Source organism: Anomaloglossus baeobatrachus, chromosome 5 (genome assembly GCF_048569485.1).
Source record: "Anomaloglossus baeobatrachus isolate aAnoBae1 chromosome 5, aAnoBae1.hap1, whole genome shotgun sequence".
Classification (NCBI taxonomy): Eukaryota; Metazoa; Chordata; class Amphibia; order Anura; family Aromobatidae; genus Anomaloglossus; species Anomaloglossus baeobatrachus.
In genome coordinates this window covers 44,477,149-44,500,693 of record NC_134357.1, presented here as the reverse complement: position 1 = coordinate 44,500,693, position 23,545 = coordinate 44,477,149, and the positions used below count along the sequence as shown (strand labels likewise).

At 53.4% G+C, this 23,545-nt stretch overlaps 1 protein-coding gene across 3 annotated transcripts in view; it reads right to left on the bottom strand.

Annotated features, from left to right (window-relative positions):
• Positions 1-23,545, bottom strand: part of MKI67 (marker of proliferation Ki-67) — a 290,198-nt gene that overhangs the window by 137,604 nt on the left and 129,049 nt on the right. For all 3 annotated transcript variants that reach the window (XM_075348448.1, XM_075348449.1, XM_075348450.1), the window contains exons 10-11: positions 23,428-23,537; positions 23,111-23,282 (exon numbers count right to left, since the gene is read on the bottom strand). In XM_075348448.1, the coding sequence (XP_075204563.1) occupies positions 23,111-23,282; positions 23,428-23,537 (282 nt within the window). The remainder of the gene's footprint in view (positions 1-23,110; positions 23,283-23,427; positions 23,538-23,545) is intronic.

Sequence of the window (23,545 nt, the reverse complement as noted above, 5' to 3'; positions counted from 1 at the left end):
TGCCTCTTGAGAGGGTGCCTTGACCAGCAGATCGTCTAAGTAAGGTATCACTGAGTGACCCTGAGAGTGGAGGACCGCAACTACTGTAGCCATGACCTTGGTGAAAACCCTTGGGGCTGTCGCCAGGCCGAACGGCAGTGCCGCGAACTGAAGGTGTTCGTCTCCTATGGCGAAGCGCTGATGCTCTGGAGCAATTGGTACGTGGAGATAAGCATCCTTGATATCGATCGATGCTAGGAAATCTCCTTGGGACATTGAGGCGATGACGGAGCGGAGGGATTCCATCCGGAACCGCCTGGTCCTTACGTGTTTGTTGAGCAGTTTTAGGTCCAAAACAGGACGGAAGGACCCGTCCTTCTTTGGAACCACAAACAGGTTGGAGTAGAAACCGTGACCCTGTTGCTGAAGAGGGACCGGGACCACCACTCCTTCTGCCTTCAGAATGCCCACCGCCTGCAGAAGAGCCTCGGCTCGCTTGGGAGGCGGAGATGTTCTGAAGAATCGAGTCGGAGGACGAGAGCTGAACTCTATCCTGTAACCGTGAGACAAAATGTCTCTCACCCAACGGTCTTTTACTTGTGGCAGCCAGGTGTCGCAAAAGCGGGAGAGCCTGCCACCGACCGAGGATGCGGTGTGGGGAGGCCGTAAGTCATGAGGAAGCCGCCTTGGTAGCGGCACCTCCGGCGGTCTTTTTAGGGCGTGATTTAGACCGCCATGCGTCGGAGTTCCTCTGATCCTTCTGAGGCCTTTTGGACGAGAATTGGGACCTGCCCACACCCCGAAAGGACCGAAACCTCGACTGTCCCCTCCTCTGTTGGGGTGTTTTTGGTTTGGCCTGGGGTAAGGATGTTTCCTTTCCCTTGGATTGTTTGATGATTTCATCCAATCTCTCACCAAACAAACGGTCGCCAGAAAATGGCAATCCAGTTAAGCACCTTTTGGAAGCCGAATCTGCCTTCCATTCCCGCAGCCACAAGGCCCTGCGTATTGCCACCGAATTGTCGGCTGCAACCGCCGTACGGCTCGCAGAGTCCAGGACAGCATTAATGGCGTAGGACGCGAATGCCGACGTTTGAGAGGTTATGGACGCCACCTGCGGCGCAGACGTACGTGTGAGTGCGTCAATTTGCGCCTGACCAGCTGAGATAGCTTGGAGTGCCCATACGGCTGCGAATGCTGGAGCAAAAGACGCGCCGATAGCTTCATAGATGGATTTCAACCAGAGCTCCATCTGTCTGTCAGTGGCATCCTTGAGTGAAGCTCCATCTTCCACTGCAACTATGGATCTAGCCGCCAGTCTGGAGATTGGAGGATCCACCTTGGGACACTGAGTCCAGCCCTTGACCACGTCAGGGGGGAAAGGGTAACGTGTATCCTTAAGGCGCTTGGAAAAACGCTTATCTGGACAAGCTCGGTGTTTCTGGACTGCCTCTCTGAAGTCAGAGTGGTCCAGAAACATACTCTTTGTACGCTTGGGAAACCTGAAACGGAATTTCTCCTGCTGAGAAGCTGACTCCTCCACTGGAGGAGCTGAGGGAGAAATATCCAACATTTCATTGATGGACGCAATAAGATCATTCACTATGGCGTCCCCATCAGGAGTATCAAGGTTGAGAGCGGCTTCAGGATCAGAATCCTGATCAGCTACCTCCGCTTCATCATACAGAGAGTCCTCTCGCTGAGACCCTGAACATTGTGATGATGTCGAGGGGATTTCATAGCGAGCTCGCTTAATCCTTACCGCCTGCGCAAAGCGGTTGTGTGGGCACCAGAAATCCTGCCTGGGTCTCCCTGAGCTTGTCTCTCCTCTCTAGCGTTAGCAGAGCTGAGAGGAATGGCTGCCGGCGTCCTGAGGAGAGGAGGGAGCCGTGGGCGTGACCCAGAAAAGTGCGGGAACTGGTGCCCCACTGTGCAGAGTGAGGGGGGTGGAGTATGCAAAGCATGCTCCAGCCCTCAGTGCTGCCGTCCTGTACAGCGTCCCGCCCTTCCCCTGACTGGCAGGGCTGGGGGCGGGAAGAAAACGAGACTAGGCCGCAAAAGCCGGGGACTCGAGTTATAAGCGCGGCCGCCGTATAAGCGCGGTCGGCGCGGAAGTCCCCGGCGCACTAACAGTCCCAGCCGCGCCGCAGTGATAACCATGGCAGCGGCAGTCCCCCTACACGAACACACTCAGCGACGCTGAAGTGTGTAATGGCACAAACGCAGTCAGCGCTGCTGTCTCCGGTGCACTAGCACACCCAGCAATGCTGGAGTGTTGCTGTGCGCGGTCCCCACGGGGACACAGAGTACCTCAAAGTAGCAGGGCCATGTCCCTGAACGATACTCGGCTCCTATCCAGCATGGTCCTCAGGAGCTGTGTATGGAGCACGGTCTCCTGTGCCTGGAGACCGAAAGGATCCCACTTCACCCAGAGCCCTAATTGAGGGATGGGGAAGGAAAGCAGCATGTGGGCTCCAGCCTCCGTACCCGCAATGGATACCTCAACCTTAACAACACCGCCGACAAGAGTGGGGTGAGAAGGGAGCATGCTGGGGACCCTGTTATGGGCCCTCTTTTCTTCCATCCGACATAGTCAGCAGCTGCTGCTGACTAAGCTGTGGAGCTATGCGTGCATGTCTGACCTCCTTCGCACAAAGCATAAAAACTGATGAGCCCGTAACAGCACGGGGGGTGTATAGGCTGAAGGGGAGGGGCTTTACACTTTTAGTGTAATACTTTGTGTGGCCTCCGGAGGCATAGCTATACACCCAATTGTCTGGGTCTCCCAATTAGGAGCGACAAAGAAGAAGGGAATTTTGTATACTTACCGTAAATTCCTTTTCTTCTAGCTCCAATTGGGAGACCCAGACAATTGGGTGTATAGTACTGCCTCCGGAGGCCACACAAAGCATTACACTAAAAAGTGTAAGGCCCCTCCCCTTCTGGCTATACACCCCCAGTGGGATCACTGGCTCACCAGTTTAGTGCAAAAGCAAGAAGGAGGAAAGCCAATAACTGGTTTAAAGACCAATTCAATCCGAAGAAACATCGGAGAACTGCAACCATTCACATGAACAACATGTGTACCGAAAAAAACCCTAAGAAAACAGGGCGGGTGCTGGGTCTCCCAATTGGAGCTAGAAGAAAAGGAATTTACGGTAAGTATACAAAATTCCCTTCTTTGTCGCTCCATTGGGAGACCCAGACAATTGGGACGTCCAAAAGCAGTCCCTGGGTGGGTAAAAGAATACCTCGTGGTAGGGCCGTCAAACAGCCCTTTCGTACAGGTGGGCAACCGCCGCCTGAAGAACTTGTCTACCTAGGCTGGCGTCTGCCGAAGCGTAGGTATGCACCTGATAATGCTTGGTAAAAGTGTGCAGACTCGACCAGGTAGGTGCCTGGCACACTTGCTGAGCCGTAGCCTGGTGCCGTAATGCCCAGGACGCACCCACGGCTCTGGTAGAATGGGCATTCAGCCCTGAGGGAACCGGGAGCCTAGCAGAACGGTAGGTTTCAAGAATTGGTTCCTTGATCCACCGAGTCAGGGTGGATTTGGAAGCTTGCGACCCTTTACGCTGACCAGCGACAAGGACAAAGAGTGCATCCGGGCGGCACAGAAGCGCCGTGCGGGAATGTAGATCCTGAGTGCTCTCACCAGATCCAACAGATGCAAATCCTTTTCCAATTGATGGACTGGATGAGGACACAAAGAAGGTAAGGTGATATCTTGATTGAGATGAAAGTGGGATACCACCTTAGGGAGAAAGTCCGGAATCGGACGCCGAACCCCCTTGTCCTGGTGAAGACCAGGAATGTAGATTTGCATGACAGCGCTGCTAGCTCGGACACTCTCTGAAGAGACGTGACCGCTACTAGAAAGGCCACTTTCTGTGAAAGACGGAAAAGGGAAACAACTTTCAAAGGCTCGAAAGGCTGCTTCAAGAGAGTCATTAGAACCTTGTTCAGACTCCAGAGCTCTAACGGCCGCTTGTACGGAGTGATGAGAAGACAAACTCCCTGCAGGAACATGCGTACCTGCGGAAGTCGGCTAGGCGTTTCTGAAAAAATACAGATAGCGCTGAGACTTGTCCCTTAAGGGAGCTGAGCGACCAACCATTTTCCAACCAAGATTGTAGGAAGGAAGGAAAGAAGGGAATTTTGTTACTTACCGTAAATTCCTTTTCTTCTAGCTCCTATTGGGAGACCCAGACGATTGGGTGTATAGCACTGCCTCCGGAGGCCACACAAAGCATTACACTAAAAAGTGTAAGGCCCCTCCCCTTCTGGCTATACACCCCCCGTGGGATCACGGGCTGCTTCAGTTTTAGTGCTAAAGCAAGAAGGAGGAAAGCCAATAACTGGTTTAAACAAATTCACTCCGAAGTAACATCGGAGAACTGAAAACCGTTCAACATGAACAACATGTGTACCCGAAAAAAACCAACAATCCCGAAGGACAACAGGGCGGGTGCTGGGTCTCCCAATAGGAGCTAGAAGAAAAGGAATTTACGGTAAGTAACAAAATTCCCTTCTTCTTCGGCGCTCCATTGGGAGACCCAGACGATTGGGACGTCCAAAAGCAGTCCCTGGGTGGGTAAAGAAATACCTCATGTTAGAGCTGCGAAGACAGCCTTCCCCTACGGGGAGGTAACTGCCGCCTGCAGGACTCTTCTACCTAGGCTGGCGTCCGCCGAAGCATAGGTATGCACCTGATAATGTTTGGTGAAAGTGTGCAGACTCGACCAGGTAGCTGCCTGGCACACGGGTTGAGCCGTAGCCTGGTGTCGTAATGCCCAGGACGCACCCACGGCTCTGGTAGAGTGGGCCTTCAGCCCTGATGGAACCGGAAGCCCAGCAGAACGGTAGGCTTCAAGAATTGGTTCTTTGATCCATCGAGCCAGGGTGGCTTTTGAAGTGCATCCGAGCGGCGCAGGGGCGCCGTGCGGGAAATGTAGATTCTGAGTGCTCTCACCAGATCTAACAAATGTAAATCCTTTTCATACCGAAGAACTGGATGAGGACAAAAGGAAGGCAAGGAGATATCCTGATTAAGATGAAAAGAGGATACCACCTTAGGGAGAAACTCCTGAATGGGGCGCAGCACTACCTTGTCCTGGTGGAACACCAGGAAGGGAGCCTTGGATGACAGCGCTGCTAGCTCAGACACTCTCCGAAGAGACGTGACCGCCACTAGAAACACCACTTTCTGTGAGAGACGAGAAAGTGAAACATCCCTCAGAGGCTCGAAGGGCGGCTTCTGGAGAGCAACTAGTACCCTGTTTAGATCCCATGGATCTAACGGTCGCCTGTACAGAGGGACGATATGACAAACCCCCTGCAGGAACGTGCGCACCTGAGAAAGTCGTGCTAGACGCTTTTGAAAAAACACGGATAGTGCCGAGACTTGCCCTTTAAGGGAGCCGAGCGACAAGCCCTTTTCCAACCCAGATTGCAGGAAGGAAAGAAAAGTAGGTAACGCGAATGGCCAGGGGGATACTCCTTGTGCAGAGCAGCAGGATAAGAAAATCCTCCACGTTCTGTGGTAGATCTTAGCAGAAGTGGACTTCCTAGCCTGTCTCATGGTGGCAACGACTCCTTGGGATAATCCTGAAGACGCTAGGATCCAGGACTCAATGGCCACACAGTCAGGTTCAGGGCTGCAGAATTCCGATGGAAAAACGGCCCTTGGGACAGTAAGTCTGGTCGGTCTGGTAGTGCCCACGGTTGGCCGACCGTGAGATGCCACAGATCCGGGTACCACGACCTCCTCGGCCAGTCTGGGGCGACGAGTATGACGCGGCTGCAATCGGATCTGATCTTGCGTAGCACTCTGGGCAAGAGTGCCAGAGGTGGGAACACATAAGGGAGCCGGAACTGCGACCAATCTTGCACTAAGGCGTCTGCCGCCAGAGCTCTTTGATCGCGAGACCGCGCCATGAACGTCGGGACCTTGTTGTTGTGCCGCGACGCCATTAGGTCGACGTCCGGCACCCCCCAGCGGCGACAGATTTCCTGAAACACGTCCGGGTGAAGGGACCATTCCCCTGCGTCCATACCCTGGCGACTGAGGAAGTCTGCTTCCCAGTTTTCTACGCCCGGTATGTGAACCGCTGATATGGTGGATGCTCTGTCCTCCACCCACAGCAGAATCCGCCGGACTTCCTGGAAGGCTTGCCGACTGCGTGTCCCTCCCTGGTGGTTGATGTATGCCACCGCTGTGGAGTTGTCCGACTGAATTCGGATCTGCTTTCCTTCCAGCCACTGCTGGAAGGCTAGTAGGGCTAGATACACTGCCCTGATTTCCAGAACATTGATCTGAAGGGTGGACTCCTGCTGAGTCCACGTCCCTTGAGCCCTGTGGTGGAGAAAAACTGCTCCCCACCCTGACAGACATGCGTCTGTCGTGACCACTGCCCAGGAAGGGGGCAGGAATGATCTTCCCTGTAATAATGAGGTGGGAAGAAGCCACCATTGCAGAGAGTCCTTGGCCGTCTGGGAAAGGGAGACTTTCCTGTCCAGGGAAGTTGACTTCCCGTCCCATTGGCGGAGAATGTCCCATTGAAGTGGGCGCAGATGAAACTGTGCAAACGGGACTGCTTCCATTGCTGCCACCATCTTCCCTAGGAAGTGCATGAGGCGCCTTAAGGAGTGCGACTGACCGTGAAGGAGAGACTGTACCCCTGTCTGTAGTGACCGCTGCTTGTCCAGCGGAAGCTTCACTATCGCTGGCAGAGTATGAAACTCCATGCCAAGATACGTTAGTGATTGAGTCGGTGACAGATTTGACTTTGAAAAGTTGATGATCCACCCGAAAGTCTGGAGAGTCTCCAGCGCAACATTCAGGCTGTGTTGGCATGCCTCTTGAGAGGGTGCTTTGACAAGTAGATCGTCCAAGTAAGGGATCACCGAGTGTCCCTGGGAGTGCAAGACTGCTACCACTGCCGCCATGACCTTGGTGAAAACCCGTGGGGCTGTCGCCAGACCAAATGGCAGAGCTACGAACTGGAGATGTTCGTGACCTATCACAAAACGTAGAAAACCTTGGTGCTCTGTAGCAATCGGCACGTGGAGATAAGCATCTTTGATGTCTATTGATGCAAGGAAATCTCCTTGAGACATTGAGGCAATGACGGAGCGGAGGGATTCCATCCGGAACCGCCTGGCGTTCACATGCTTGTTGAGCAGCTTTAGGTCCAGAACAGGACGGAACGAGCCGTCCTTTTTTGGAACCACGAAGAGATTGGAGTAAAAACCTTGCCCTTGTTCCTGAAGCGGAACAGGGATCACCACTCCTTCTGCTCTTAGTGAGCCCACCGCCTGCAGAAGAGCCTCTGCTCGGTCGGGATGTGGGGAAGTTCTGAAGAACCGAGGCGGAGGACGAGAACTGAACTCTATCCTGTACCCGTGAGACAAAATGTCTGTTACCCACCGGTCCTTGACCTGTGGCAGCCAAATGTCGCAAAAGCGGGAGAGCCTGCCACCGACCGAGGATGCGGAGGGAGGAGGCCGAAAGTCATGAGGCAGCCGCCTTGGAAGCGGTTCCTCCGGTTGTTTTCTTGGGGCGTGAATGAGCCCGCCAGGAATCTGAGCCCTTTTGCTCTTTCTGAGTCCCTTTGGACGAGGAGAATTGGGCCTTGCCGGAGCCTCGAAAGGACCGAAACCTCGACTGCCACCTCCTTTGTTGAGGTTTGCTTGATCTGGGCTGGGGTAAGGAGGAGTCTTTACCCTTGGACTGTTTAATGATTTCAGCCAATTGCTCACCAAACAGTCTGTCTGCAGATAGTGGCAAGCTGGTTAAACATTTTTTGGAAGCAGAATCCGCTTTCCATTCTTTTAACCACAAGGCTCTGCGCAAAACCACCGAGTTGGCAGACGCCATTGAGGTACGGCTCGTAGAGTCCAGGACAGCGTTGATAGCATAGGTCGCAAACGCAGACATTTGCGAAGTTAAGGACTTCACTTGCGGCACTGCTGGACGTATGATAGAGTCCACCTGTGCCAGACCAGCTGAAATAGCTTGGAGTGCCCACACGGCCGCGAATGCTGGAGCAAATGACGCGCCGATAGCTTCATAGACAGATTTCAACCAAAGGTCCATCTGTCTGTCATTGGCATCTTTAAGTGAAGCCCCATCCTCCACTGCAACTATGGATCTAGCCGCAAGCCTGGAGATTGGGGGATCCACCTTTGGACACTGGGTCCAGCGTTTGACCACGTCAGGGGGAAAGGGATAACGTGTATCCTTAAGACGTTTGGAGAAACGCTTGTCTGGATAAGCCTGGTGTTTCTGGACTGATTCTCTGAAGTCAGCGTGGTCCAGAAAAGTACTCAGTTTACGCTTGGGATACCTGAAATGGAACTTCTCCTGCTGTGCAGCTGCCTCTTCTGCTGAAGGGGCTGGGGGAGAAATATCCAACAGTCTATTGATGGCCGCTATAAGGTCATTTACCATGGCGTCACCATCAGGAGTATCCAGATTGAGAGCGGTGTCAGGATTAGACTCCTGATCACCCTCCTCTGTCTCATCACGCAGAGACTCTTCTCGCTGAGACCCTGATCCGCGTGATGACGTGGAGGGTCTCTCCCAGCGAGCTCGCTTAGGCTGCCTGGGACTGTCATCTGAGTCAGAGCCTTCAGCCTGAGACCCCCTTGAAGCACGGATTAATTCCAACTGAGGGGGACCGGGGAACATTGACGCAGCAGTGTCCATGGTCTGAGTGACCGGCCTGGCCTGCAAGGTCTCTAGGATTTTTGTCATAGTGACAGACATCTTGTCAGCAAAAACTGCAAACTCTGTCCCAGTCACCGGGACAGGGTTCACCGGTGACTCTGCCTGGGCCACTACCACCATAGACTCCGGCTGACGAAGTGGCACAGGGACCGAACATTGCACACAATGGGGGTCTTTGGAACCTGTCGGTAGATCAGCCCCACAAGCGGCACAAGTAGCGTATACAGCCTGTGTCTTGGCACCCTTGCGTTTTGCGGATGACATGTTGTCGTCTCCTCAGAGCAATATAGGGTATACAGCCAAGAAGCGACCTTACAGTGCAATATATATATATATATATATGGTATAAAGAAAAAAATACACCAATATAACACTGTGGCACTAGTGGGGCCAGCACTAATGTGCTGCTTACCGCCCGCTTAACGCGGGTGTGTGGTCGCCAGAAATCCCTTGTCTGGGTCTCCCAGAGCCTGTGTCCGTTCTCCAGCCAGACTGCATGTAGGAATGGCTGCCGGCGTCCTGTGGAGAGGGGCGGGCCCTGGGCGTGTGCAGACAAAGAGCGGGAACTGGCGTCCCACTGTGCCCAGTGAGAGGGCTGGAGTATGTAAATCAGACTCCAGCCCTCGGCGCTGACTATCGTACAGCGTCTCTCCCTTGCCCTGATTGACAGGGTGGGGGCGGGAACGAAGCGGAGCTAGGCCGCAAAAGCCGGGGACTAGATTTATAAGCGCCGCCGTCGTAAAAGCACGGCCGGCGCTAAGTCCCCGGCGCACCACAAGTCTCAGCCGCGCCGCCGCTCCAGGGGCGGCCGGCGCGGCAGTCCCCAACACATAAAGTCCCTCAGCGAAACTGCAGTGACTGTAACCCCAGCGCGCAGCGCTACTGTCCCCGGCGCACTAGCACACCCAGCAAGTCTGGAGTGTGCGCGGCCTGTCCATACGGGGACACAGAGTACCTGAAAGTTGCAGGGCCTTGTCCCTGAACGGTACCCAGCTCCGCATCCAGCAGGTTCTACGGGTCTGTGGATGGAGCCCGGCCTCAGGGCTTGGGGGCCGGTAAGATCCCACTTCCTCAGAGCCCTCAGGGGGATGGGGAAGGAAAAACAGCATGTGGGCTCCAGCCTCCGTACCCACAATGGGTACCTCAACCTTAACAAACACCGCCAATAGGAATGGGGTGAGAAGGGAGCATGCTGGGGGCCCTAGTATGGGCCCTCTTTTCTTCCATCCGATATAGTCAGCAGCTACTGCTGACTAAACAGTGGAGCTATGCGTGGATGTCTGACCTTCGCACAAAGCTTGAAAACTGAAGCAGCCCGTGATCCCACGGGGGGTGTATAGCCAGAAGGGGAGGGGCCTTACACTTTTTAGTGTAATGCTTTGTGTGGCCTCCGGAGGCAGTGCTATACACCCAATCGTCTGGGTCTCCCAATGGAGCGCCGAAGAAAATAAGCGATGCAAATGGCCAGGGAGAAACTCCTTGAGCAGAGCACCAAGATAAGAATATCTTCCACGATCTGTGGTAGATCCTGGCGGACGTTGGTTTCTTGGCCTGCGTCATGGTGACAACCACTCCTGAGATAATCCTGAAGACGCTAGGATCCAGGACTCAATGGCTACACCGTCATGTTCAGGGCCGCAGAGTTCAGATGGAAAAAAGGGCCCTTGAAACAGCAAGTCTGGTCGGTCTGGTAGTGCCCACGGTTGGCCTACCGTGAGGTACCACAGATCCGGGAACCCCGACCTCCTCGGCCAATCTGGAGAGACGAGGATGGCGCGGCGACAGTCGGACTTGATCTTGCGCAGCACTCTGGGCAACAATGCCAGAGGTGGGACACATAAGGTAGCCGGGACTGCGACCAATGTTGAACTGAGGCGTCCGCCGCCAGAGCTCGATGATCGTGAGACTGTGCTATGAAGCCGGGACAATGTTGTTGTGCCGTGACGCCATTATGTCGACGTCCGGCATCCCGCAGCGGCGACAGATCTCCTGAAACCCGTCCGGGTGAAGAAACTATTCCCCTGCGTCCATACCCTGGCGACTGAGGAAGTCTGCTTCCTAGTTTACCACGCCTGGGATGTGAACTGCGGATATGGTGGATGCCGTGTCTTCCACCCACGTCAGAATCCGCCGGCTTCCTGGAAGGCTTGCCGGCTGCGTGTTCTTCCGTGGTGGTTGATGTATGCCACCGCTGTGGAGATATCCGACTGAATTCGGATGTGCTTGCTTTTCAGCCACTGCTGGAAGGCTTGTAGGACAAGATACACTGCTCTGATTCCCAGAACATTGATCTGAAGGGTGGACTCTTGCTGAATCCACGTATCTTGAGCCCTGTGGTAGAGAAAAACTGCTCCCCACTCTGACAGACTCGTGCCTGTCGTAACTACCGCCCAGGATGGGGGTAGGAAGGACCTTTTTTCTGACCATGAGGTGGGAAGAAGGGAATTTTGTTACTTACCGTAAATTCCTTTTCTTCTAGCTCCTATTGGGAGACCCAGACGATTGGGGTGTATAGTACTGCCTCCGGAGGCCACACAAAGCATTACACTAAAAAGTGTAAGGCCCCTCCCCTTCTGGCTATACACCCCCAGTGGGATCACTGGCTCACCAGTTTTAGTGCAAAAGCAAGAAGGAGGAAAGCCAATAACTGGTTTAAACAAATTCACTCCGAAGTAACATCGGAGAACTGAAAACCATTCAACATGAACAACATGTGTACCCGAAAAACAACCAAAAATCCCGAAGGACAACAGGGCGGGTGCTGGGTCTCCCAATAGGAGCTAGAAGAAAAGGAATTTACGGTAAGTAACAAAATTCCCTTCTTCTTCGGCGCTCCATTGGGAGACCCAGACGATTGGGACGTCCAAAAGCTGTCCCTGGGTGGGTAAAGAAATACCTCATGTTAGAGCTGCAAAGACAGCCTTCCCCTACGGGGAGGCAACTGCCGCCTGCAGGACTCTTCTACCTAGGCTGGCGTCCGCCGAAGCATAGGTATGCACCTGATAATGTTTGGTGAAAGTGTGCAGACTCGACCAGGTAGCTGCCTGGCACACCTGTTGAGCCGTAGCCTGGTGTCGTAATGCCCAGGACGCACCCACGGCTCTGGTAGAATGGGCCTTCAGCCCTGATGGAACCGGAAGCCCAGCAGAACGGTAGGCTTCAAGAATTGGTTCTTTGATCCATCGAGCCAGGGTGGCTTTGGAAGCCTGCGACCCTTTGCGCTTACCAGCGACAAGGACAAAGAGTGCATCCGAGCGGCGCAGGGGCGCCGTGCGGGAAATGTAGATTCTGAGTGCTCTCACCAGATCCAAAAAATGTAAATCCTTTTCATACCGATGAACTGCATGCGGATAAAAGGAAGGCAAGGAGATATCCTGATTAAGATGAAAAGAGGATACCACCTTAGGGAGAAACTCCTGAATGGGGCGCAGCACTACCTTGTCCTGGTGGAACACCAGGAAAGGAGCTTTGGATGACAGCGCTGCTAGTTCAGACACTCTCCGAAGAGACGTGACCGCTACCAGAAAGGCCACTTTCTGTGAGAGTCGAGAAAGTGACACATCCCTCAGAGGCTCGAAGGGCGGCTTCTGGAGAGCAACAAGGACCTTGTTTAGATCCCACGGATCTAACGGCCGCCTGTACGGAGGTACGATATGACAAACCCCCTGCAGGAACGTGCGCACCTGAGAAAGTCGTGCTAGACGCTTCTGAAAAAACACGGATAGTGCCGAGACACGCGAATGGCCAGGGGGATACTCCTTGTGCAGAGCACCAGGATAAGAAAATCTTCCACGTTCTGTGGTAGATCTTAGCAGAAGTGGACTTCCTAGCCTGTCTCATGGTGGCCACGACCCCTTGGGGTAATCCTGAAGACGCTAGGATCCAGGACTCAATGGCCACACAGTCAGGTTCAGGGCCGCAGAATTCCGATGGAAAAACGGCCCTTGGGACAGTAAGTCTGGACGGTCTGGTAGTGCCCACGGTTGGCCGACCGTGAGATGCCACAGATCCGGGTACCACGACCTCGTCGGCCAGTCTGGGGCGACGAGTATGACGCGGCCGCAATCGGATCTGATCTTGCGTAACACTCTGGGCAAGAGTGCCAGAGGTGGAAACACATAAGGGAGCCGGAACTGCGACCAATCTTGCACTAAGGCGTCTGCCGCCAGAGCTCTTTGATCGCGAGACCGCGCTATGAAGGTCGGGACCTTGTTGTTGTGCCGAGACGCCAATAGGTCGACGTCCGGCACCCCCCAGCGGCGGCAGATTTCCTGAAACACGTCCGGGTGAAGGGACCATTCCCCTGCGTCCATGCCCTGGCGACTGAGGAAGTCTGCTTCCCAGTTTTCTACGCCCGGGATGTGAACTGCTGATATGGTGGATGCTCTTTCCTCCACCCACATCAGAATCCGCCTGACTTCCTGGAAGGCTTGCCGACTGCGTGTCCCTCCTTGGTGGTTGATGTATGCCACCGCTGGGGAGTTGTCCGACTGAATTCGGATCTGCTTTCCTTCCAGCCACTGCTGGAAGGCTAATAGGGCAAGATACACTGCCCTGATTTCCAGAACATTGATCTGAAGGGTGGACTCCTGCTGAGTCCACGTCCCTTGAGCCCTGTGGTGGAGAAAAACTGCTCCCCACCCTGACAGACTCGCGTCTGTCGTGACCACTGCCCAGGATGGGGGCAGGAATGATCTTCCCTGTGATAATGAGGTGGGAAGAAGCCACCATTGCAGAGAGTCCTTGGCCGTCTGAGAAAGGGAGACTTTCCTGTCTAGGGAAGTTGTCTTCCCGTCCCATTGGTGGAGAATGTCCCATTGAAGTGGGCGCAGATGAAACTGCGCGAACGGGACTGCCTCCATTGCTGCCACCCTCTTCCCTAGGAAGTGCATGAGGCGCCTTAAGGGGTGCGACTGACCCTGAAGGAGAGACTGCACCCCTGTCCGTAGTGACCGCTGCTTGTCCAGCGGAAGCTTCACTATCGCTGAGAGAGTATGAAACTCCATGCCAAGATACGTTAGTGATTGAGTCGGTGCCAGGTTTTGACTTTGAAAAGTTGATGATCCACCCGAAAGTCTGGAGAGTCTCCAGCGCAACATTCAGGCTGTGTTGGCATGCCTCTTGAGAGGGTGCTTTGACAAGTAGATCGTCTAAATAAGGGATCACCGAATGTCCCTGAGAATGCAAGACTGCTACCACTGCCGCCAGGACCTTGGTGAAAACCCGTGGGGCTGTCGCCAGACCAAATGGCAGAGCTACGAACTGGAGATGGTCGTCTCCTATCACGAAACGTAGAAAACGTTGGTGCTCTGTAGCAATTGGCACGTGGAGATAAGCATCTTTGATGTCTATTGATGCAAGGAAATCTCCTTGAGACATTGAGGCAATGACGGAGCGGAGGGTTACATCCGGAACCGCCTGGCCTTCACGTGCTTGGTGAGCAGTTTTAGGTCCAGAAGGGAACGGAAGAGCCACCCTTTTTTGGCACCCCAATCAGATTGGAGGAAAAAACCGTGTCTTGTTCCTGAAGAGGAACAGGGATTACCACTCCTTCTGCCTGCAGAAGAGCATCGGCTCGGTGGGGGGGGGGGGGGGGGGAGTTCTGAAGAATCGAGCCGGAGGACGAGAACAAAGCTCTATCCTGTACACGTGAGACACAATGTCTCTCACCCACCGGTCTGTGACCTGCGGCAGCTAAATGTCGCCAAGCGGGAGAGTCTGCCACCAACCGCGGATGCGGAGAGAGAGAGCTGAAGTCATGAGGAGACCGCCTTGGTAGCGGTTCCTCCTGCAGCCTTCCTTGGGCGTGATTGAGCCCGGCCGGAATTTGAGCCCCTCTGAGCCTTTTGAGCCCTTTTGGACGAGGACAATTGGGACCTGCCCGAGCCTGGGAAGGACCGAAACCTCGACTGTCCCCCCAGGACAGCATTACTAGGGTAAGTCGCAATGCAGACATTGCGAGGTTAAGGACACCACCTGCGGCACAGATGTACATGTGCTCAAGACCAGCTGCGCAAGACCAGCTGAAATAGCTTAGAGTGCCCATACGGCTGCGAATGCCGGAGCAACCGACACGCCGATAGCTTCACAGACAGATTTCAACCAGAGGTCCATCTGTCTGTCAATGGCATCTTTAAGGGAAGTCCCATCTCCACTGCAACTATGGATCTAGCCGCAAGCCTGGAGATTGGGGGATCCACCTTTGGACCCTGGGTCCAGCGCTTTACCACGTCAGGGGGAAGGGATAACGTGTATCCTTAATACGTTTGGAGAAAACGCTTATCTGGTAAGCGTGGTGTTTCTGAACTGCTTCTCTGAAGTCAGCGTGGCCAGAAAAGTACTCAATATACGCATGAGATACTGAAAAAGGATTTCTCCTGCTGTGAAGCTGACTCCTCCACTGGGGGAGCTGAGGGAGAAATATCCAACATTCCATTGATGGACGCTATAAGATCATTCACTATGGCGTCACCATCCGGTGTATCCGGATTGAGAGCGGTGTCAGGACCAAAGCCCTGATCAGCTACGTCTGCCTCATCATACAGAGAGTCCTCCCGTGTTCCAAATGAGGGTGGCCAGGGAGCATTAATCAAGATTGCCCATGGCCTGTCTGGACTGCAAAGTCTCTATCCCATGACAATCTATCAGCCGAAACTGCAACTCCGTCCCTGTCCCTGGACAGGGTTCACAGGTGGTTCCTTTGGCCACCTCTAGTAGAGACCCCGGCTGACCAAGTGCTACAGGGGAGCATTGCACACAATGGGGGTCAGTGGAACAGTATCACATGCAGTAAAAGCAGCATAGAAAGCCTGTGTTGCTTTTTTGCTGCTGTATTCTAGCCATCTATGCAATGTATAGCATACAAGCATAAACACTTCAGCACATGCAATACAAGCAGCATAGAAAGCCTGTGCCTTGGCACCCTTGCTTTCTTGCTGCTGTTGTCCGGCCATCTAGGAGAATATAGCCAAAAGTAGCGACCGTACAGTGCAATGTATAGCATACAAGCATAAGTACAAATGAACACTTCAGCACATGCAATACAAGCAGCCTATAAAGCCTGTGCCTTGGCGCCCATGCTTTTTTGCTGCTGCTGTCCAGCCCTCTAGGAGAATATAGCCAAGAGTAGCGACCGTACAGTGCAATGTATAGCATACAAGCATAAGTACAAATGAACACTTCAGCACATGCAATACAAGCAGCCTAGAAAAACTGTGCCTTAGCACCCTTGCTTTTTTGCTGCTGTTATCTCGCCATCTAGGAGGGCATATAGCCAAAGATAGCGACCGTACAGTGCAGTGTATAGCATACAAGCATAAAATACAAATGGACACTTCGGTATTTAGTGGGGTCAGCACTTCAGGTGCTGCTTACCGCCCGCCTATAACGCGGGTGTGTGGTCGCCAGAGCCCTGTGAGTGGTTGCCCAGAGCATGTCTGCGTTCCCCAGCTCGGACTGCTTGCAGGAATGGCTGCCGGCGTCCTTCTCCAGCTCGTGTGACGAGGGGCAGGCCGTGGGCGTGCCCCAGACAAGAGCGGGAAACTGGCGTCCCACTGTGTCCAGTGAAGGGGGCTGGAGAATGCAAAGCAGACTCCAGCCCTCGGCGCTGACTGTTTGTACAGCGTCCCGCCTCACCCCTGACTGGCAGGGCTGGAGGCGGGAACGAAACGAAAACTAGGCCGCAAAGCCGGGGACTCGAGTAATAAGCGCGGCCGTCCATGTGCACGGCCAGCGCGGAAGTCCCCGGCGCACCACAAGTCCCAGCCGCGCCACAATGTAAAAAACACCCAGCAGCGGCCGGCGCGGCAGTTCCCAATACATAAAGTCACTCAGCAACGCTGTAGTGAATAATAGCACGAGCGCTCCGCGCTGTTGCCCCCGGCGCACTAACACTCCCAGCAATGCTGGTGTGTGTGTGCGCGCTTGCCCGGGGACACAGAGTACCTTAATGTAGCAGGGCCTGTCCCTGACGATACTCAGCTCCATATCCAGCAGGTTCTCTGGGTCTGTGGATGGAGCCCGGTCTCAGTGCCTGGAGACCTGTAAGATCCCACTTCGCCCAGAGCCCTGAGGGGGGATGGGGAAGGAAAACAGCATGTGGGCTCCAGCCTCCGTACCCGCAATGGGTACCTCAACCTTAACAAACACCCGACAAAAGTGGGGTGAGAAGGGAGCATGCTGGGGGCCCTAGTATGGGCCCTCTTTTCTTCCATCCGACATAGTCAGCAGCTACTGCTGACTAAACAGTGGAGCTATGCGTGGATGTCTGACCTCCTTCGCACAAAGCAGAAAACTGGTGAGCCAGTGATCCCACTGGGGGTGTATAGCCAGAAGGGGAGGGGCCTTACACTTTTTAGTGTAATGCTTTGTGTGGCCTCCGGAGGCAGTACTATACACCCCAATCGTCTGGGTCTCCCAATGGAGCGCCGAAGAAGAAGCCACCACCGTAGAGATTCTTTGGCCGCCTGAGAAAGGGAGACGTCTCTGTCGATGGGCGTCGACCTCCCGTCCCATTGGCGGAGAATGTCCCATTGTAGTGGACGCAGATGAAACTGCGCGAAAGGGACTGCCGCCATTGCTACCATCTTACGTGAGAAGTGCATGAGGCGTCTCAATGTGTGCGACTGATCCTAAGGAGAGATTGCAGCCTTGTCTGTAGTGAACGCTGTTTGTCTAGCGGAAGCTTCACTATCGCTGAGAGAGTATGAAACTCCATGCCTAGATATGTTAGTGATTGGCCCGGGGTCGGATCTGACTTTGAAAAGTTGATGATCCACCCGAAACTCTGGAGAGTCTCCAGCGCAACGTTCGGCTGTGTTGGCATGTTCCTTAAGAGGGTGCCTTGACAAGTAGATCTCCCAAATACGGGATCACAGAGTGACCTTGAGATTGCAGGACTGGTACTACTGCTGCCATGACCTTAGCGAAGGCCCGTGGGCCTATCGCCAGCCGGAAGGCAGAGTTACGAACTGAAGGTGTTCGCGTCTTATAACAAAGCGTAGAAACGCTGGAGCTCTGGATCAATCGGCACGTGGGGATAAGCATCCTTGACGTCTATCGATGTTAGGAAATTTCCTTGAAACATTGAGGCGATGACGGAGCGGGGGGATTACATCCGGAACCGCCTGGTGTTCACGAGCTGGTTGAGCCGTGTTAGATCCAGAACGGGACGGAAATACTCGTCCTTTCTTGGCACCGCAAATAATTCGGAGTAAAAACCGTGACCTTGTTCCTGAAGAGGAACGGGGGTCACCACTCGTTGTGCCTTTAGAGTGCCCACCGCCTGCAGAAGAGCATCGGCTCGGTCGGGAGGTGGAGAAGTTCTGAAGAATTGAGTTGGAGGACGAGAACTGAACTCTATCCTGTACCCGTGAGACAGAATGTCTCTCACCCAGCGGTCTTTGACCTGTGACAGCCAAATATCGCCAAGGCGGGAGAGCCTGCTACCGACCGAGGATGCGGAGAGAGGAGGCCGCAAGTCATGAGGAAGCCTCTTGGAAGCGGGTTTTCAGGCTGTCTTTTTTGGGCGTGACTGAGCCCGCCAAGAAACTGAGCTCCTCTGATCCTTTTGAGTCCTCTTTGGACGAGGAGAAATGGGACCTGCCCGAGCCTTGAAAAGACCGAAAACCCCGACTGTCCCTTGGTATGTTGGGGTTTGTTTTGTCTGGGCTGAGGTAAGGAAGAATCCTTACTCTTGAACTGTTTAATGATTACATCTCACGCACACTAAACAGTCGGTCAGCAGAACAAGGCAAACTGGTTAAGCCCTTTTTTTGGAAGCAGAATCTGCCTTCCATTCAGTTAACACCCAGGCCCTGCGTAAAAACACGGAGTTAGCGGACGCCACTGCCGTACGGGTCGTAGAGTCTAGGACAGCATTAATCGCATAAGACGCAAATGCAGACATTTGAGCGGTTAAGGATGACACTTGCGGAACAGATGTACGTGTGACCGTGTCCATCTGTGTAAGACAAGCTGAAGTAGCTTGGAGTGCCTCTACGGCTGCGAATGCTGGAGCTAACAGCGCGCCGATAGCCTCATAGATGGATTTCGACCAGAGATCCCTCTGTCTGTCAGTGGCATCTTTAAGTGCAGCCCCATCTTCCACTGCAACTATGGATCTAGCTGCAAGCTGGAGATTGGCGGATGCCCCTTGGGACACTGGGTCCAGCCATTGCCCACGTCAGGGGGTAGGGATAACGTGTATCCTCAGCCGTTTGGAGAAGCGCTTAACTGGATAAGCGTGGTGTTCCTGGACTGCCTGTGTAAAGTCAGGGTGGTCAAGGAAAGTATTTAATTTACGCTTGGGATACGTGAATGGAATTTCTCCTGCTATGAAGCTGACTCTTCCACTGGAGGAGCTGGGGGAGAAATAACTAACATTCTATTGATGGACGCTATGAGATTATTGACTATGGCGTCACCATCAGGTGTATCCAGATTGAGAGCGGTCTCAGGATTAGATCTTGAGCAGCTACCTCCGCCACATCACACAGAGAGTCCGCTTGCTGGGACCCTGACTAGTGCGATGAAGTCGAGGGCCGCTCATAGTGAGCCTCTCAGGCTGTCTGGGACTGTCGTCCGTGTCAGAGCCGTCACTCTGGGAAGCACATGACACCCTCGGAGCTCAAAAGTTGTTCCCACCGAGGGGGACCATGGATAATGAATGAACAGTGGCCATGGATTTGAGAGACTTGTCTGGACTGCAAGGCTTCTAGTATCATAGCCATAGTCTCAGAAAATCTGTCAGTAAAAACTGCAGGCTCCGTCCCCATGTCCTGGAAGATTAGCAGAGACTCCGTAGTATACAATGGGGGTCTATGTACACTGCCGGCCATATAGCCGTACATGCTGTACCGGCTGCAGAGAAAACATGTGCTTCTGCACCTCTGTTTTACACAGACAATATGCTGTTATGTCCTCCGCACAATCAAGGAGGGTATATACAAAAATGCAGCTAAATAGTGCAATGCATAGTGAATAAGCATATATGTATATGTGCACTTCGGCACTAGTGGAGTCAGCCCCACAGGTGCTGCTTAACGCCTGGTCACAGCGGTTGTGTGACTCTCCAAATCCCTGCCAGGGATTCCTAAACTTGTCTCTTCTGTCGCTACAGAAAACACTGACAAGAATGGCTGCCGGCGTCCTGTGTAGAGGAGGAAGCCGTGGGCGTGCCTGAGAAAATGCGGGAATCCGGCTTTACAGCGTACACAGTGAGAGGGGTGGAGTATGCAAAGCATACTCCAGCTCTCAGCGCTGCCGGTTTCACAGTGCACACAGTGAGAGGGGTGGAGTATGCAAAGCATACTCCAGCTCTCAGCGCTGCCGTGCTGTGCAGCGTCACGCCCCTACCCTGACTGGCAGGTCTGTGGGCGGAAACGAAGTGAGACTAGGCCGCGCAAGCCGGGGACTCGAGTGATAAGCGCGGCCGGCATATAAGCCTTGGTCGGCGCGGAAGTCCCCGGCGCACCACAAGTCCCAGCCGCGCCCGAAATAAAAATGGCAACGGCGGTTAGCGCGGTAGTCCCCTAATACACTAACACACCCAGCAAGCTGTAGTGTGCGATGGCACTAGTGCGGGCAGCGCCGCCGTCCCTGGCGCACTAACACACCCAGCAATGCTGCCGTGTGTCCGTGCGCGGTCCCCACAGGGACACAGAGTACCTCAACGTAGCAGGGCCATGTCCCTGAGGATACTCCGCTCCATGTCCAGCAGATTCCCAGGAGCTGTGGATGGAGCACGGCCTCAGTGCCTGGAGACCGGTAAGATCCCACTTCACCCAGAGCCGAAAGGGGATGGGGAAGGAAAGCAGCATGTGGGCTCCAGCCTCCGTACCCGCAATGGGTACCTCAACCTTAACAAACACCGCCGACAAAAGTGGGGTGAGAAGGGAGCATGCTGGGGGCCCTAGTATGGGCCCTCTTTTCTTCCATCCGACATAGTCAGCAGCTGCTGCTGACTAAACAGTGGAGCTATGCGTGGATGTCTGACCTCCTTCGCACAAAGCACAAAACTGGTGAGCCAGTGATCCCACTGGGGGTGTATAGCCAGAAGGGGAGGGGCCTTACACTTTTGAGTGTAATACTTTGTGTGGCCTCCGGAGGCAGTAGCTATACACCCAATTGTCTGGGTCTCCCAATGGAGCGACAAAGAAATGGAATTTCTCCTGCTGAGAAGCTGACTCCTCAATCGGAAGGGGTGGAGGAGAAAGATCTAACACCTGATTGATGGACGCTATAAGGTCATTTACTATGGCGTCCCCTTCAGGTGTATCAAGGTTGAGAGCGGCGTCAGAATCAGAGCCCTGATCTGTCAACACAAAGCATAAAAACTGATGGGCCCGTGATGCACGGGAGGGTGTATAGCAGAGGGGAGGGGTTACACTTTTTAAAGTGTAATACTTTGTGTGGCCTCCGGAGGCAGAAGCTATACACCCAATTGTCTGGGTCTCCCAATGGAGCGACAAAGAAAGCTAAGAGAGCTAGAAGCACGGCTCTGGTTTCCAGCACATTGATTGAAAGGACTGACTCGGACGGAGTCCAAGTGCCCTGCGCTCTGTGGTGGAGACATAACGCTCCCCAGCCGGATAGACTGGCATCCGTGGTGAGAATCACCCAGGACGGGGCCACGAAGGAGCGCCCTTGGGACAGGGAGAGGGGCTGAAGCCACCACTGAAGGGAGCTCCTGGTCCGTGGCGACAGAGCCACTAACTTGTGTAAGGAGGAAGGCCACTTGTCCCAACAGCGGAGAATGTCCAGCTGCAGGGGGCGCAGATGGAACTGGGCAAAGGGAACAGCCTCCTTGGACGCCACCATTTGACCCAGCACCTGCATCAGACGCCTGAGAGTATAACGGCGGGGCTTCAGAAGAGAGCGCACCGCTAGCCGGAGAGATTGCTGTTTGTTTACGGGCAACTTCACTAGAGCAGACAGTCTCGAACTGCATCCCTAGGTACGCGAGACTCTGGGAGGAGAGCGGGATCTGGAGGGCCATAGAGACCTACAGGGGAGGAGACACGCACAGCAGTGGGGAGTGTCCCTCCCCTGTGTAGAACGGCCGCCGGGAGGAGCCGAACCTGTCCCTCTGCATGAGTGACATGCGAGGGCAGTGAACAGAAACTAGGCCTCCGGCAAAGCCGGGGCCTAAATTTGAGCGGCGAGGCCGACGCGCAGGCACCATCGGCGCGGTTCTCGGGCGACAGCTAGAGAACCCGCCGGAAATGCCAAGATAAATACAGTAAGCACACTCTCCCCATACAATAAAGCACAGGGACCCCCAACATATAAACGTCTCAGGTACTTAGCTGCTGAGACGCAGGGCCAGGTCCCTGGGGATGAGTGCTCTGGTCCAACAGGGTCCTAAAGGGCTGCGGATGGAGACCGGTCTCCAGCCAGGCATGGAGACCGCGCTGGCTCCCACTTCAAGCCAGAGCCCAGGAGGGATGGTGAAGGAGCACGGCACGTAAGGCTCCAGCCTTGGAATCAACCTTACAACAACACCGACACAGTGGGGTGAGAAGGAACATGCCGTGGGTCCAGGCGTGGACCCGCACTTCTTCAATCTCATTCCAAAAAGGAAAAAATCATATGAGAATGCATGTGTGGATGTATGACTCCTGAACACAAAGTGATAAACTGGCTGGGACTGGCTCACCAGGGGGTGTATAAGCTCAGAGGGAGGAGCTACACTTTTAAGTGTAGTACTTTGTGTGTCCTCCGGAGGCAGAAGCTAAACACCCAAGGTCTGGGTCTCCCAAAGGAACGATAAAGAAATGCGGTATTTAAATTGTAGTGGTAAATCCTGCTGACATATTCCCGTTAACCCCACTCATGGAAAAAACACAGCGGGCTGAATATGTTACAGCAGAACTTGTGCTGAGCTTTATAGTTCTATTAAGGCTATGGCACACGTTGCAGAAATTTCTGCGCTAAATCCCTTCCTGGCAGAATACAAAACAGCATGTTTTTGATGTGCTCTTGCACGCAGTTTTCATGCATTTGGGCTGGAACAACGCCGTCAAAAACGCAGGAAGAATTGACTGACACATGCTGCAGTTTGTTTTTTGCACCAAATCTGCAAGGAAAAAATAAGCAACATGTGCACAACACTTTAGAAGCACATTGACTTTGCTGGCATAAGGGTAAGCATCCAGTTTTGTGTCAAACCTACACCCAAAAAGGCATCAGAAACGCATTGTGTGCACATAGCCTAATACTACAGCACTAGTCAATAGAGCTGTCACTCAAGGAGGAGAGCCCGCCCTGCCCGAAACCAGGAGGTAAGGAGACTACATTACTATGAGCTGCTCAAGAGTCAACTTGAGAATACCCCTTTAAAAGTGTTATCAGACTTGTAGTGTGCAAATCATTTACCAAGACATTGACAGTAATTCTTACCAGTGAAGCTTTCATCGTGGGCAGTGTCCAGTTTCACAGCCTGGTTCCTCACAACTTTAGGGACATATCCGGTTAGGTTCACTACTCGTGTATGAGCTCTTCCTACAAGGATTGTGGCAGGAGAGTTGGCATGCCCTGTGCTCGTCACATCCTTCATTTTTTTCATAGGAGTCTGAAAGCAAAAAAAGCATGTCATATTTCAAGAAAAAAATAAATATTATAATAATTATATATTTGTATTATAATACAAAAAAAAAAAATATATATATATATATATATATATATATATATATATATATAAAAAGCCCACCACATACCTTAGGCTTAAGTTTCTTTTTTACAGCCACTATTTTCTGCACAGGTTTGTTAATTGTCCTTTGGTATTTTGCTGCTTCAACTTTCACGACATCAGCCCATGTTTTAGACACTAAAGAA